The sequence below is a fragment of the Chionomys nivalis genome, chromosome 3 (genome assembly GCF_950005125.1).
Source record: "Chionomys nivalis chromosome 3, mChiNiv1.1, whole genome shotgun sequence".
NCBI lineage: Eukaryota > Metazoa > Chordata > Mammalia > Rodentia > Cricetidae > Chionomys > Chionomys nivalis.
The window spans coordinates 50,966,996-50,983,944 of record NC_080088.1 but is presented as its reverse complement, the minus strand read 5'-3'; the positions used below and the strand labels follow the sequence as shown (position 1 = coordinate 50,983,944).

At 38.0% G+C, this 16,949-nt stretch overlaps 1 protein-coding gene across 1 annotated transcript in view; it reads right to left on the bottom strand.

The window, feature by feature from the left end:
- Myh15 (myosin heavy chain 15) overlaps positions 1-16,949 on the bottom strand; it is a 129,694-nt gene that overhangs the window by 45,736 nt on the left and 67,009 nt on the right. The window contains exons 26-30 of the mRNA XM_057765443.1: positions 16,195-16,285; positions 13,422-13,811; positions 7,572-7,698; positions 3,149-3,267; positions 447-643 (exon numbers count right to left, since the gene is read on the bottom strand). Coding sequence (XP_057621426.1) covers positions 447-643; positions 3,149-3,267; positions 7,572-7,698; positions 13,422-13,811; positions 16,195-16,285 — 924 coding nt within the window. The remainder of the gene's footprint in view (positions 1-446; positions 644-3,148; positions 3,268-7,571; positions 7,699-13,421; positions 13,812-16,194; positions 16,286-16,949) is intronic.

The following is a 16,949-nucleotide window of genomic DNA, read 5'->3' as shown; positions in this document are numbered from 1 at the left end:
GACTGTCCCATCTTTACAGTATGCTTGATAGCCTCCAGGTTCTACACTAAAGACCCAGTGACTCTAATGATAGACACACATACATATATGAAATCAATTATTTGTTGTACTAAATAAAATGTAGGATTTCAAGAGCCAGTGGCCCAATTCTTAAAGCATAACCCAACACCCTATCTTCTAGAAAGATTATCATGTCTGTAGAACGAGCCTTTTCCCTCCTCTTTTAAGACCATCTCATAGTCTCAATCACCCACATTCTAATATTTTAGCCCCTCCAGAGTATGTGCTTCTTGCCAGTAGTAATGGGTTCAGTTTTCATCTCGGGCTTATTAAAAAAAAAACTCAGGAAAGATTTGTTAAGCACACACCACCAGGAGACACTGTCATTACACTCATCCTTCTTCATGGTGCCAACTCCAGGTAGAGAATAGCCTTGATCTACTCACTTGGCTTCCTCCAAGTCTTCAGTTCTCTGGATAGCATCATGCTCATACTTCATTCTCCACTGCACTGTTTCCTTGTTGCCTTTGGAGAGAACCCGGTGCAGCTCAGTCTTGACCTCTTGTTCTTCCTTATATTGCTCCCTTAGAAGGTCATAGTCATGCTTGGCCGATTGCAAGGCATGGGCCAGGGCACTCTGAGACTGTAAATGACATACTTTTATATATACATAAAAGAAAAAATAATGCATATTTTGCCATGAACAATGACATTCGTGGAACTGACATACTTTTCAAGTAAAACTAAAACGACTTATAAAACTCAAGTTGAACTTAAACCCAGTCAGGTAATACTAAAGAAAGACTTTGGTAAGTGACAAAAAAAACAGAGTGTCTAAACTGTCATTAAAACAGAAAAGAAGGGTCTGAGAGATGACTCAGGGGTTAAGAGCATTGACTGTTCTTCTAGAGGTCTTGAGTTCAATTCCCAGCAACCACATGGTGGCTGACAAGCATCTATAATAAGATCTGGTGACCTCTTCTGGCCTTCAGGGATTCATGTAGGCAGATGCTGTATACATAATTAATAAATAAACCTTAAAAAAACAGAAAAGAAACATATATTTAAGAAAATGGCAATCTGACTGCATGAATTTCAATATCATAAAAGCTTGACATATAAAGATAGTGGGAAACATGAAAGTAGCCTTCATTATCAGTTAGGTTCTATGATTTATGTTTAACACTATATCAGTCAAATTTTGTTTAAACAAGAAAGAGGAAGATTTAATCCTTCTATTTCACTTTATTCATCAGAAAAATTAAGTCCCTATGTTTACAGTTAGATAACTATAGTGTTATAGTACTTTTTATATTTGTTGGACAATAGAGCTTATTTTATTGAACCTGTCACCCAAATGGTGATCTGGCTAACCAAATGACATCATCTCCAAAAGATTAACTCATGAAGAGACCAAGGTTTCCATACGTGTCCATAGTTCTTTTTGACAAAGTTGAAAATAATACAAAAAAGCACCATCTTAGGCAGGTACTTGTCTGTGAGCAGATGGCTGAGCTAATAGCATCCTCAGTCACATATTCCCAGATGGCAAGTGAGGAGTAGCGATACCCAGTGGTGTTGAAAGAATAAGGATAGAAGTAGAAAGGAAATGCCTGAGATTTATGAGGTATCACTAAATAAATATATTCAAATTTGGAAAATTTTCTAAACATCAGGGGGTGGGGATATGCAACCAGATTATTTGTGGAATCTCAACAGTCTTAGAAAAGACAACAGGCACCGGGTTCTAAGAGTTCTGAAAAGACCCCCAAATACTTTTGACCAATTGAAGTCCACACCATGATATTATGTACAACTAAGTTAGAAATCCAAGTCAAAGAGAGAATTATAAAACTAGAAAAACTGTACTAATTCACATGTAAGAGAACTCCAATAAGACTAACAGTAGACTCCCAGAAGAAACTTTACAAGCCAGGAGGAAGTGGAAGGATATAATAAGATTCCGAGGGGAAGATATCCTTGAACAATGAAAGAGAAATTAAGGCAATCCAGGGTAATGCAAAGGGGAGAGGACTCATCATTGTGAGACTGGTTTCAGAAGAGAACTAAAGGAGAAATGCAACTCCACACAAACGAATGGTTAAGTACCATCATAGAAGCACCCACACACTGTTGGACACTGTTTGGTCTGGATAAAATGACTCTTGCCGTCTCAGAACAGAGCAGCTAGGGTGTCTTTCAGGAGTTCTCCCAAAGACTTGGACTTTTAACATTGGGTTGTAGAGGGAGCAGAAAGACCCATGGACTCCCAAGGTTTAAGAGACTGACAAGGCTCACAAATCTCTCTGTGATAGTCTAACAAGGGCCCTCTCCTTCTCAAGTGTAAAGAAGATGGAAAGTTGACGAGGGGTGGGGGATTTGGGGTAGTGTAGCTGCCAGTATGTCAGCCAGAAAGACTTCTCAATGATGCAGCTTTTGGTGAGTGCCTCATGCCATGGGACTCCTCTGGTGTGGCTGCCCAGGAGTCTCCCAGGGGTCTTCCTGGTACTATCTTCCACTCACCCCTGTTTCTTTAGGTAACCCTAATAAACTCATTACTCCACCATACTGGACCTGGAAGAAATCTTCACTTTAATATGCTGATACCTTCTCTATCTGTGGTGAATAGTTGTTTTTTTTCTTCTCCCCAATGGAAAAAAAAGTGATGTGGTACATGTGTGTATTAAAATTCAATGGTAATGCAAGTATATAAATAATAAAAAGCATCAAACTTCATCACAATAGAAAATCACAAAAGTCAACCTAAGAAGAAACTGAAAGGAACAAAGAACAAAAAACAACCAGAAAACAACAGGAGTAAATCTTACACATCCATGCAGTAAAACTTACTGTTAAATACACTACTTCTTGGTGGATGATTACATGATTGGCTTTGATGACCTTCAGGTCAAGCAAGAAGCATGGCAGAAACATTTCTTGCCCTAAATCTGACAAAGTGCAGATGGAATTTTAATAATAAAATTCCTTAGTTATCAGAGTTCTTTATGGTACAAGCAAGTGACTTCCCCTCTTGAGTGCTTCCTTCTTCTCTTTTTCAGGAGAGGATCCTGAGGCTTACCGCCAAGCACTGTTTTTATGTTTTTAAAACATATACCATGTGACTGGTGAGAAATGATTGACACATTACCTTGGTCTCCTCCTCTAGTTGTCCTCTCAGTTCTTCAATTTGCCGAGTAAAGTTGTTCTTTTCCCTGGAAAGTTGACTTATCAGGGCCTCCTTCTCTTCCAGTCTTTTTAAGAACTCACCTGGGAAATGGTTTCATAAAAATAAATTAATTATGATTCTTCTCAGTGATTGCCATTCTAAATCCTGTTTTATATTTAGAGAAGGCCTGCACAGTTCCATACTGGCAAAACTAGGGCAATAAGCCTTTCCAGACATAGAAAGGAACCCTAAAAGAACCAATTTTTAGCAGTGAGTATGAGTTGATAACAGATCATGTCAGTTGCTTTATTTAGAACCTTCAGTGCTCTAGATACAGATAAACTACTAATATAGATAGAAAAGGAGGTTAACTTTCATAGTTCAGTACTGGATTTTATGTCACTCCTTCTGCAAAGGAAAAATCAGGTCAATATATCAGGACTTAGCCCCAACTGTCTCCTTTCTAGATGCCAGTCATCTGGATGTCCCATGCACATGACAATCTTAAACTGTCACATATACATTCTGACACACCTACTACAAGTCAGAATTCCTACAGCATTGTCCTTGATGTCACTTAAGTGACACGGTTTATCTATTTACTACAAAGGACATTATAAAGAACCAGGAACCTCCATTTCTTCAGGAATGAAGTCCTGGATTCTAGTCATTGGCAATAGCTTATTTGATTATGGATTTATGCTATTTTGAGGCTTCTTTATACAGATATGTCAATTAAATCATTTTTCATTGCTGGTCAATTAAGCCCTTACCCCTTCTCTTCTCCAGAAAAATTAGGGTAGATCTAAAAGTACACCATTCTGTGAATGTCTTGGTCTTTCTAGAGATCAGACCCTTTCCTGAAGTTGTCTAGGAGACCCTGACATCAGCCTCCTCATTAGCATGCCAGTCTCCTAAGTAGCATGTCAGCCCTCATTAGCATAAAAATCACTCAGCACACCAGAGATCCTAAGCATATTAAGAGCCATGTACTGAGAAACCCAGGAAGAAGGAATATATCTACATACATACATGTGTAATGAGTCCCAACATCACAAAGCAAAACTCATATTTGCAGAAATATCTCTAACTGAAAGCTTTTAAGGTTGTAATGCCATACACATATTTCCTAAAATATCAGCTTGAAGTGGCAAGTTTACGTTGCTAATTTTGGAGGAAATATCTGCCAAATATATTGATCTGAATAAGCATAGTTTTATCCTCAATTGTCCTTTCAAGTTAAGACACCATTCCCTTAAAAAGCCACTGGTAATTGGATGGCACACACTGAAATTCCAGTACTCGGGGACCTCAAATTCAAGGTTAGCCTGGATGCACAGCAAAACCATGTGTTAAAAAATTTAAGACACTAGCTCAGGTTGGAACTTGAGACAATCAATCAGTTTCAGCATGAAATAGTTCTTTATATATATTTCTTGTTTTATCACACAAAACATTAAAGATGCATACTTAGAGTTGAGATTATGATACAGTTTTATTCTTTTGCTTTATTATGGATATTCTTAAGTGAAACATTTAAACTGTGAGTACATATTAGTGAATGTGACCACTAGTGTATCGTAATGCTACTGGCTGGGCTTGGGGTGGGGGGTTCCAGTTCTTTGCATTGTCATTGCTTGTACACTATCAGTGAGAATGGAAACAGAATTCAAAGAGAAAGCAGGTTTTATATATCCTCGTGAGGTTATGTTAATCTTATAGACATCTCCCCAAAAAGTCTTCAGGCTTACTTGGGATCTGTGAGCCAAACCGCAATAACCATCAGGTAAACCATTGTTTTCAAAAGATCTTTGAAACTCAAATCAATTAGGGGTGGAGGCTAAGAAATCACTTTCATCACAGAAGCCATGCCCACTGGTGGCAAAGTTGAATGTGTACAGTATGGGTCTCTTCTGAAAGCAGACACAAAATGTTCACGGAAGAGGCATGAGGAACTTGAATAGTAGCAGCAGAAAGGAATAATAATAATAATAATAATAATAATAATAATAATAATAATAATAAAAACAGCAGAAGGTCTGGAGTCTCAGCCCCGAAAGGGTGGGGAGGGAGGGGAGACTGAAGTGAAATTCAGGAGAGAAATGGTAATTTCTAAAAGGAATTATTAAACAGCAGGATGCATAACAAGGCCCACAGGTACATGCCCATGGAAAGGGATCCTACTTGGTATCCTTATAAGAATAAAAAATGATTCCCTCTTCTAGATTTTTAGACTTTCCATTTTTCCAACTCATTTTCTTTTAGTTATTGATCTTTTTGTTTGTTTGGTTGATTGGTTGGTTGGGTGGGTTTCGTTTTTGGTTTTTCGAGACAGGGTTTATCTGTGTAATTTTGGTACCTGTTCTGAAACTAGCTCTTGTAGACCAGGCTGGTTTTGAACTCACATAGATCCACCTGCCTCTGCCTCCCAAGTTCTGGGATTAAAAGCATATGCTACCACCGCCAACCTTTATCCATTATTTTTGATTAAAAAAAAAATTGAAATATTCTAAATTTAAACTCATGTGGGAGAATGAAAGAGAATAAAGGAGAGGTTTAGTTTAACTGACAACTTCTGTCTAAGCCTATGAGTGTGTGTGTGTGTGTGTGTATATATATATAATAAACACTGTTCTGTATTTTTTTTCTGTATGTGTAGCATTGGTCATGGAGACAGCACCTTGTAGAACTGATCAGGAAGTGCAAGAGGTCACTCTCATAGACTATCCTCACTGTCCAATACTTTATTTTCTTCTTTGCTGTTAGCCTACCCCTATTATCCAACCCGGTGTAAGCAGTAGTACTTCAGTATAAGCAATCTATGCCATTTTCTCCATGAATTTGCAATGTGTGTGTGTGTGTGTGTGTGTGTGTGTGTGTGTGTGTGTGTGTGTGTGTATATATATATATATATATCCTGCCTTGAGATCTTGTAGACATTATTTCAAGTATAATCTGGCCATATTGCTGGTAGTGTAAGGATTTTATCCCAGGATCTATGTCCTTTTAGTTTTGGTTAGTATCTGCAACATCTCAACAAACATCTCTTGATCTGTAAATTTTTATTTTAATACTTTGGATCTGGAATATAAAAGAAGCATATTTATAGAATAGTCTCATAAAGCCTATGACCTTCAGTATTTAAAACTGTTCACCTCTGGACATCACAAATACATTGTACTAAAAGTAATTAAAATAATAGTCAGATATCTATTGACTATCTCATGTGCTAATTGCAGTAAAAAAAGAAATGTAAGGCTAATTAGATTGCTGTCCATTTCTTTAAAGGATTATGAACAGCCGTTGCAAATGACTGAGCATATGAGACACAAAAAAACTTTATGTTACATTTTAAAAACCCCAAATAGATTACAATATAAAAATTTACAAATTTAAATAACCGGTAATGTTTGGTTGTAACAACCATGGAACACTTTTCTACAGTTAATTTTGATCAAATATTTATAGAACACCAACAACCAGACAGTGTTCTAAGTGACCGACATATGTCAGTGAACAAAACAGAATCCCTTGCCGTCTTTGAACTCATATTCTGACAGATGAGGACAGTTACTATGTCAAATAGGAAGTCTGTGTGAAGGAAAAAGTAGTACAGAAGGACATTGAGGGAGTGGGTTGACAGAGTCCAAACACCATGTTATCTAAGCAGTGTCTTAAATTGCCCACCATAGCCACTTGGTTAACCATCATCTCTGAGCCTCCATGGAATGAATAATTTTTCGAGGGCAGGGATGTTCCTGGAGTTTATAATGCACCATAGAGGTCTGTGCTGCTAAAGCAGACTGGGAGAAGCAACAGGTAGAAGATGCCAGACATGACGGAAGAAAAAGCATGTTATTGCATCAGTTACGGATTTTGTTGAGTATAAATGTGGCATAGGCTCCTTATTAAAAGTGATCCAGGGAGATAGAAGTCATACAAAGGATCATGTCTAATGGGCAGTGTGGACAGTCTGTCCTGCTGTCTTCTGATCGTGAGACTTACTCTGCCAATTTCACATTGCTTTTCTTCTCAGCAGGACATCCTAAAGCAGCAGAGTGTTGACCTTTTCCAACCAAGAAGCATGCCATTCAGACATGTTCAGTCTCCCTCAGGATAGGTATAAATATGGCTCAACACAAAATTATAAACTTAAACTGCTGAGTAAGATTTTTTTGCGGGATAATATATTTTGTGTCTAGACTGTACAGTTCTTGAGCATGACCTTGGAAAATCACTATTGTGCCATAATGCCAAAAGATTGGACACATCTGCAAGGTAATCCCCAGGCTTTAACCATCAACCAAGAACCTGTGGGTGCCCACTGGTGTATGAGTACTTACCACCTCCACTGTACCTCATGAGGCTCTGGGATTACTCACAGGGGAGGCTCACACCTACTCACCATTCTCACCCTGTAACTTCGTCTTCTGTGTTGTCAGGTCATTTGCTAACTGAGTCACCTCATCCAGTTTTGTGTTTGCTTCATTCAGGCGCCTTTCGTACCCACTACAGAGTTTCTCAGCATTTGCCTGTCAGTTTCAAAAGAAGATTAGGGTTGGCAGAAAAAGTCCACAATAAATTAACTACTTGTGAAGGTGGTGATGGTTTGCTCTGGGACCTGTATGAGTTCTGCTTCTGGAGTAAAGGCCACGAGCATATGTCTTTCTTTCTTTCTTTCTTTCTTTCTTTCTTTCTTTCTTTCTTTCTTTCTTTCTTCCTTCCTTCCTTCCTTCCTTCTTTCCTTCCTTCTTTTCTTTCTTTCATGTGTTTTTTTTTTTTTTTGAGACTGGATTTCTCTGTAGCTTTAGAGCCTGTCCTGAAACTAGCTCTTGTGGACCAGGCTGGCCTTGAACACATAGAGATCCACCTGCCTCTCCCTCCCGAGTGCTGGGATTAAAACCGTATGCCACCAGCTCCCAGCCCCCAAAATATATCTTTTAAATTAAGCAAGCATAACAAATTCTAAGGCTAACACCTTGAAAAGAAAAAATCAGTCTTTCAGACTGAAATCCAACTCCCTGACTCTTAGGAACCTCTCTAGAACTCTACAGTCTGCTAGAGAAGGAAGCATATTAAATACCAATGTAGTGTCAGATATAATAATTTCATAATACTATATTAAATATTTAGCTTTTCCTTCCACTAAAATGTTTCTTGGTGGTAAATGTTCTGCTTAATCTCAGATTCATGGTGCCTAGAATAAAGTTTAAAAATATATTAAAGAAAGAAAAACAAAAAACGATGGGTAGAGAAGGGAAAGAAATCTACAAGAATGAGCAGGGTTAACAGGAGAAACTACACAGATCTGGTCAGGAGGGTTGAGGCTCAAAACAATCCTGCTAACATTTTGGTTTCAATCTTTAGCTTCTCTGAGTCGGCTTTTCATGCTTGTTGAAGGGGATATATTAGCCTTCTTCTTCCTGATTTCAGCAGCCAGTCTAATCACTAGATTCTTGACACACTCTGGAAACTCATGTGAGTAATTTGACTTTCAAGGTTCTCAGAGAGGCGGAAACACAAAATACACGTGGATGACTACCTAAAAATTAATTGTACTTTTCACTCTCATTATTTATATGAACAGAAATGATAAATTACGGGTGTGTTCTGTGATTCTATACACTCTAAACTGTGGTTTTTGTGAAAATCATCTATAAACTGTCTTTGGGTGCCTTCTCTTTTCCCTACTAATGACAGTGATTGTAAAAATAACCACAGCAGAAGCTAATGAACCTTTCCTGGGCTCTTTATATTATGTGTTAAATTTCAATTTCTGAAAAAAAAGCCACATAAATGCATTATCTCTCTAAAGAGAGGACACTGTAGAAATTTAATAAGGAGATGCAAGAGCATACACTCTGGCATTTGAGGAAACACTAAGAGCTGGTGAAAAGGTGAAAGACAGTGGTGAATCTGATAATTACAATGTTAGCTTAATTGTGGTAAAACACTAATGGTAGAGGTCAGGCAAATTTAGAGGCATTCCGGGATAAGACCAGTGAGAAGCATCTGAGCCATTTCTGGTTGGAGCATGTGCTGTGTTGAGGATTGTTGTATTGGAGCTCTCTAAGTTTATGCAAGTGAGTATTCTAAACTTCCCACAACCAATTGCTAACTTGCATCCTCTTAATCCCCAAATGAATATCCAGCATGCAATGGGCACTTAATAAATACATGTAGCATTCAAATTATTGTAGAATTTAGTAAAAAGTTGGCTGAAGTAGAGACTAACATCATACTCAAATTTTCTCCCTAAAATACAACCCAAGTATTTGTCTTATTATTTGGATAGGATATCACCCAAAGATTAGCAAAGAAGGAGAACCAATTCCAGCACATGTCTCTTGGGAGGCTGACAAAAAACACCATGAAGTTCCAGCTTACAGATGCTCTACAGTACACACAAGCTTGTTGGTAGTTGAGAAGCCAAAGCTGGCAGAAAATTAACCACCAGCTTGTCATACAATACCACTATTGTAATGGTGACCATCGTGTTAATGTTAACTGCCAGGTGTGTTTAATTAACAAACGTCCTTTACAATGAAAGATACAACCATGATCCACGTAGGTTACCCACAATTGCAAACCACACTTTGAATGTTGAATATGCTTGGTCACCTATCCAACAACGATTCTGACCATTGCAGCTGGCACATTTGTTTCTTTTCTCACACTAGTTTTCAGAAGTTGAAGGTGGCTTTGTTTTCTAAAAGAAACCAGTATCCAAGAGACTTATTATCCTGACTACATAAGACAGACAGTAAGTGTCAGATATGAAATTTGAGCTGAAATTGCCTATGTGGATATAATTAGAAAGGAAAAAATATGAAAGAAAACATAAAATATTACATCTTAGACATCTATCACATGAAGGAGTGAACACAAAGGAGATGCTAAAGATTACCTGACAGACGCACTGGCTGACACACACTGTTCAAGTCCTGGACCACTTAGAAGCCTGGAGAATGTACTACTATATTATATTACTATATAAACTATCATATTTTAAATCTATGATGAGAAATGACACTAACCCATGGACTTATTGGATGTCTCTGCTAAAAATGAAGAACCAGAAAAAAGTAGATGCCAGGGATAGGGATGCTAAAGGAAACACCTCTTTCAAGAGGAGGTGGTGGGTTTGAATTTATGTGTACTGGTTTGTAGAAAGTGAGATACTACTGAGCTTGCTTTTAAGAATTGCATAGAGGGCTGTTAAGATGCACTTATGTTCATAACTTGGGGTGTACTGTGTTACATATTTGTCTGAAAAGAATGAAAAATGATGGGTATCTATAAAGCCTCTCACTGGAAAAAAAAGGGAGAAAATGAGCCACAAAGTAGCAGGAATTTAGGAGTCTTCCATGTGATGACAGCTTGCTGAGCTGCACATACTTGCAAGTTATCAACCTACCTGGGGAGACAGAAAAGTAATGTTTCCTTTAGGCATCGTTTCACATGGTGTGTGTCTACAAGTGCTTCCAACTGTAGAGTATTTCTATCAATAAAGCACTTCATAAACAGGACATGTGGATATTTATCTAAAAGTTGCCTATATAGGAATATAGCTTGCAAAAGAACTGTAACTTCAAAAGAACTTCAATTTAAGCCTAATGATAAATATTAAATTTTGATATGGGAGAAAAGGAAATTAATGAGACACACATTCATCTTAATTCTCTTTCTTAAGATGACTAAATATGACATATTTCAAAAAATGCAAAAAACAACTGTGAGAATTTCTGTCACTTCTAAATCAAAATACTTTTCATTTGAAAATGCCTTAACTTTCATTGAACACTGACATTCTTACCATTATAAATTGCAAAAAGGTAAAATTACCAACCCAAATAAAAGCTCAGTATATTTATGCTTTTAAGAATGAGAGCACAATTTAAGTTTTTCTTGCATGTGTGTGTATGTGTGTGTGTGTGCATGTACATACACATGCACACAGGCATGTTGAGCACACACAGACACAAGTGCCACAGAGGTCACGTGGAGATCAGAAGACAACTTGTTGAAGTCAGTTCTCTTCTGCCTGTGTGTGTCAACTGGCAGAGAGATTGAACTTGGGTCATCAGGCAGCAAGCAACTTTACCTACTGAGCTATTTTCTCAGTTCACAGAGTCAATTTATATTATTAAAGCTATTTAAAGCAGCAAAAAAAAAAAGGTCATTATTGTGTACACACATGCATATAATTAGGAGATGAACCTAGTCTCTGCTGTCTAAATGTGATGTTTTGGGCAAAAGGCATATGCCGGCAACCTTACAGGTTGCACAAGGCACTGCAAATATAAGCAAAATAAGCTTCAGTTTCTGCTTTAGAGACACTTTTTTTCAAGTTAAAAGACTATGAAATGCAAGAATAAATATCTCAAAAGTGCTACAATAATTCTAGAGCAGGTAAAATTTTAATACAGAAAAAAACAAATATTTCAGAGAAGAGAATTAGCATAGAAAAACCTAATAGATAGTGGGTGTAGTGGCACACATGTTTTGTCCCAGTAGGTGGGAGGCCGATGCAAGTGGATCTGTGAGTTCAAGGCCAACATGGGGGTCTACATGGTGAATTAATGAGTTTCAGGCTAGCCAAAGTTACATGATGAGACCCTGTCTCAAAAAAACTAGCAAGAAATGAATAAACAAATGAAAGAAGGACAGGTGTGTGTGTGTGTGTGTGTGTGTGTGTGTGTGTGAGAGAGAGAGAGAGAGAGAGAGAGAGAGAGAGAACTGATGGAAAAGTCGATATTTGGTGAAAGACATTTTAATTTGTGTGAAAATGAACTAAAGGAATGGAATCTAGAACTGGTGGCAACAGAATCTGAACCTGATGGTGGGTTATCTTGAAGGCAGACATTTGGGGTTCATAATTCCATAAATTCATACCTTAGAGAAGTATAATATAGGTAATATAATATAGGGATGTATTGGATTAATGAAAGATTAGAAACAAAAAAAAAGATAATTTAGGAAATCACTTAGCAGTCCAGTTGCTAAGTGATAAGAGACCAATTAGAAAATAGGGGAGGAAATCAGAAAGACAATGAAGAATTGACCTGCTTCGATAAGGAAATGGAAAACAAAGAACAGGAAAAAAGCAAGTGATGGAGGCTTAGAGCCTGACTGGTTGGAAGAACTGGTGCCAGGGACAGGAATGCACAAAGGGAATAACGTACTGCAGGTGACCATGGTGGCTTTGCTTTTATATACGCTACTTGTTGAAAGTGAGGTCTTACTGATTTCTGCAATAATAACTTAAGTGAACACTTTCAGGAAAGTCTGGGGAAGTAAAGACAGGTTGCTGGGATGAAAAGAAAGAGCAAGAGATAAGCTTTATACAAACCCCCATGGGGGTGAGGGGGAGGATAGCATAAATGCTTTATTGCAAGGTGAGTTTTCAAAATAGTTAATTTCTCAGCAGCTTCCAAAGACAAAGAAATTTTTTGTTTACTTATTTGCTATTTTCAGTAACCATCTGTGCTCATGAATGTAAGCATATTTCACTGTTTAACCAACTGGAACAGCTAGTACATGAGCCTCGCACTTGGTACTCCATCTAGCACAAGGTCAGAATATGAAGGCCTCAAGTGTCAAGAAGTTCAAAGAAGAGGCCTGTGACGTTTGGTGGACTTCAAGACTCACTGCACAAAGATATTCCAAGTGTCTGCTGCCTACATGGCAATGCTCGTCTCGCCTGCCGACCCATACGTGGCTCAAACCAACATTTCAACAGGCTTTCCTTGATGACATCCACATATTATTAACTATGTAGGTCCATAAAGTACAGGGAGTATGAGGATGTAGTTATATCTACCTTAAATTTAAAGTATGTTTTGAAGAGCTTTGAAGTTCAGACAGAACTACAGATGATCTGTCGTATTAGCGAATTTCAATTCTCCACTATTGTAATGCACAGGAGTCACCAGGCAGGGCAACCACCATGACTTCAAACTTGTTGCAATTTCAAAGCCCTTCTTAGCTAGAGTTTGTTCAGTCCACCCTGGGCAACTTAATGAGACCCTGTCTTAAAATTTAGAAAATGCCACGATGACTGGGGTTATAACTCAGTAGTACAGTACTTGCATCACACATGAAAGGCAAGGTTCAGTCACTGTAATATTACACAGGAAACACTTGCTCCTTCCATTAGCAAACATTTCTAGTTATCCTTCTGAATTTTCTGTGCCTTCCCCTCCCCTGACACTTCCATGTTCAGATATCTATAAGGAAATTTGGAAATGTCTACCTTTGTTCTGGCCATCTGCTCAACACGAGTCAGGAGGTCATCCACTTGTAGCTGCAGACCACTCTTTTCTTGCTCTAGCACCTGCCTCACCTTCTGTAAATGTTCTACCTGGCCTGTAAGCTCAGCAAGGTTCTCTGCATGTCTCTTTTTCAAAGAGGCAGAGGTTGCTTCAAAGTGTCTCGTGGTCTCTTCCATGTCATGGCAAAGCTTCTGAAATCTTGCTTCCTGTTGCTTGGTTATCTCCAACTGAGCCAAACTGGTCCCCCCGGCCTCTTCCAGCCTCTCCTTCAAATCTTCTAAGTCTTGGGTGAGGTCAAGTCTCTCTCTTTCTACTTTGGCTCTGGTGGTCCTTTCATTTTCCAGTTCCTCTTTCAAATTTAATATGTGAGCCTGGAGGAATAAATAATTTCAACTTGTAATAATTACATATGATATACTTCCATATGCAACAAAGTGATTACATTAATTTTGTCTCAACTTAGAAAGCAAAGATTATGTTTTCCATTCCTATTTTATAACTAAAGGAAATTGAACACCAAGAAATTAATCAATTTTTCTCCAAAGCAATACCAAGAAACATAAGTGCAATTTTCAATTCTTCCAGATCCCCAGTCCTACATTATAGAGAGTATCGTTAAATTACACAAAGAGAAAGATTCTTACTAGTGTTTCCTCCTTTCAAAAAGAGGACCTCTTTCATATGCTAAGAACAATTTTTATAGGGAGCTTATAAAAATATAGCATAGTGACATATATACAATATCTTTGGGGGACTTGTTAACTATCTCAATACTTACAGACTCTAAAAAACTGACGATAGAATCAATACCCATTCAAGCAACTTGCACTTAAGAGGTAAAATCTATTCGTCCAACAACAGATGCAAACAGAGGCAGAGAACCACATCGGAGCATTGGACTGAGCTCCCAAGGTCCAGTTGAAGAGTGGAAGGAGTGAGAATATGAGCAAGGAGGTCAAGACCATGAGGGGTTCACCCCCTGAGACAGTTTGCCTGAGCTAATGGGAGCTCACCAGCTCCAACTGGACTGCGAGTGAATGAGCATGAAATCAAACTAGTCCCTCTGAATGTCGTTGACAGTTGGGGCAGACTGAGGCGCCACTGACAGTGGCACTGGGATTTGTCTCTACTGCATGTACTGGCTTTTTGGGATCCTATTCTCTTTGGATATATACCTTGCTCAACCTAGATGTAGTAGGGAGGGCCTTGGAACTGTCACAGGTCAAGCTGCCTTGTCCTCTTTTAGGATTGGAAGGGGGGGTTGTGGGGAGGGAGTGGGAGGAGGGAAGGGCGTGGGAATTTGGATTGGTATTTTTTTAAAGTAAAAAAGAAAAGAAAAAAAGAAATGACATCTACTCAACTCTACACACATGGCAAGCAAAGTTGGTCAGCTGCTTTCTTAGTCTTCAGATTCCAAGTAGTAGGTTTGCAGCAGTGAATTAGAATTGGTGCAAGAATGGGAACTACTGAAGTGAATAGTCATCCGGGATACCATTACAGGAAGGGGTATTAGCAAAGGGGAAGTATTGATGGAACACTTAGAGCTTCAGACACTCCAGTGAAGAGGCAACAAGCCCTGGAAACCTCTAGAGAGTCACTGTATTCAGTGCTGCCAGGCCAGAGATATTCACTAATCTTGTAGAGAAATAGACACAGGTTAGAAGAGAAGGGAAGAAAAGGAAAGACTGCTTAGAAAATGTTTACCTTTACATTAAATAAAATGGCTTAGAGAAAGCTATTTCTCTAGGCCATGCCAGCTAAGTAGTCCACCAGTTTTGTTTGCAAGGTATCCCAGGGCAAGTGCTTCTAAAATTTAATTTTTATCCAAAGTAAATGTTGTATCTGACAACTAATTATTGAATCTGAAATATTTACCATTTCTCAAATAATACTATGTTTGCCTCAAAATCCTCAAAAGCATTTCTTCACAAATAATCCTTACAGTCATTAGGCACATTTTTTGGATAAATTGAGTGTTTTATTTTATTTTGGGTAAAGTCAAGTGTCATATGACGATATACCTAGAAAATATAATGCTTGGTGTTTAATATTGTTTCTGAAAATAAAGCACATTGACAAGAAATGAGATGCTTTCCTTATTGGGCTTAAAATATCCCAGAAGATAAACACCAAAAGGAGGGATTATTGAGATGTTAGTGTGACATAAAAGACATCTATAAAAACACATCACATATGTGTTTGCATATGTGTATAGCCATAACTACTTTTAATTGCTTATAACATGGAGATGTAGTGTAAAATAACCACTTAGTCTGAAACTTTGATATTGCTCTCCATTATCAAATAATGCTTTGGGTTTATGAATAGCTATAGAATCTGTTGAATTTTAAATTAATTGCTTTCCAACCATAAAAGTTAAACACTAAACTAATGACCCAGCGGGTCATGTACTGTTCTTCCCACATAAACATCTCGTTGAATTTAATAATTTGAGCTCAAAGCTGTCAAGATTAATGTGTTAAAAATTATGTGCTCAGGATTTAGTAAAAAGCCTAATCCATAGCAAAAGTTCAAAGAACAAGCTACTTGGTATTATTCTCATGAGAAGGAAATTTAAGCTTAAGAGGTAATTATCCCTCCAGGCTCACAAAGTTGTGGGAGGTCATTTACCTTCTTAACTGCTGTATTTTACTCCCGCTGTCTACAGCTGGCTAAGGGTATGGTTTATGGGAGTGCCAACCATTATTCATGGGTCTAAACACTGGTACACAGAGTTATCTGAAAACTGAATACCTGAAGCTCCTTCACCGTCTTCTGAAGCTGAGATACCTGATTCTTCTCAGTCTCCACTTTTGAGTTCATCTGACCTATTTCTAATTCTTTCCTGTTTAGGAAAATGTGACAAGGATAAGGTGTCAGAATAATAACATATATTCAAATACTTTAAAATTGTAGAATAGCATATGAATTCTCACTGTAAAAATATAACCATTACATTTGTATCTGATGACTATTACATAATCCCTGACATCTTTCTATAAATCAAAATCACATGTTTGGTATGCATCCTTCTACTTCTAAACTTTTTTCTAAGTATTCACAAATGTCTTGTGTGTGTGAGGGGATATGTAAAATAGTAGGGATAGTTTCATTTTTTTACTGTAGAATCTATCATATTGTAGAAATAGATGTGTGTATAGATATATAACATAACTTGACCCATATAGTAATAAAAGGGACGTGCTTATACATGGTCCCACATAGAGTTGACTTTAGACTCAGCCTGTGACACACACTCAGTATTTTCTAACTCTAGCATATAGCCTGCAAAGGTGTGGAGTATAATCTTCACTTTGACAAACTGACTACAAAGGGAGCCTTGCCAGCAGTTTCTAATATTCTTTTTTTTTTTTTTTTATTTGGTTTTTCGAGACAGGGTTTCTCTGTGGCTTTGGAGCCTGTCCTGGAACTAGCTCTGTAGACCAGGCTGGTCTCGAACTCACAGAGATCCGCCTGCCTCTGCCTCCCAAGTGCTGGGATTAAAGGCG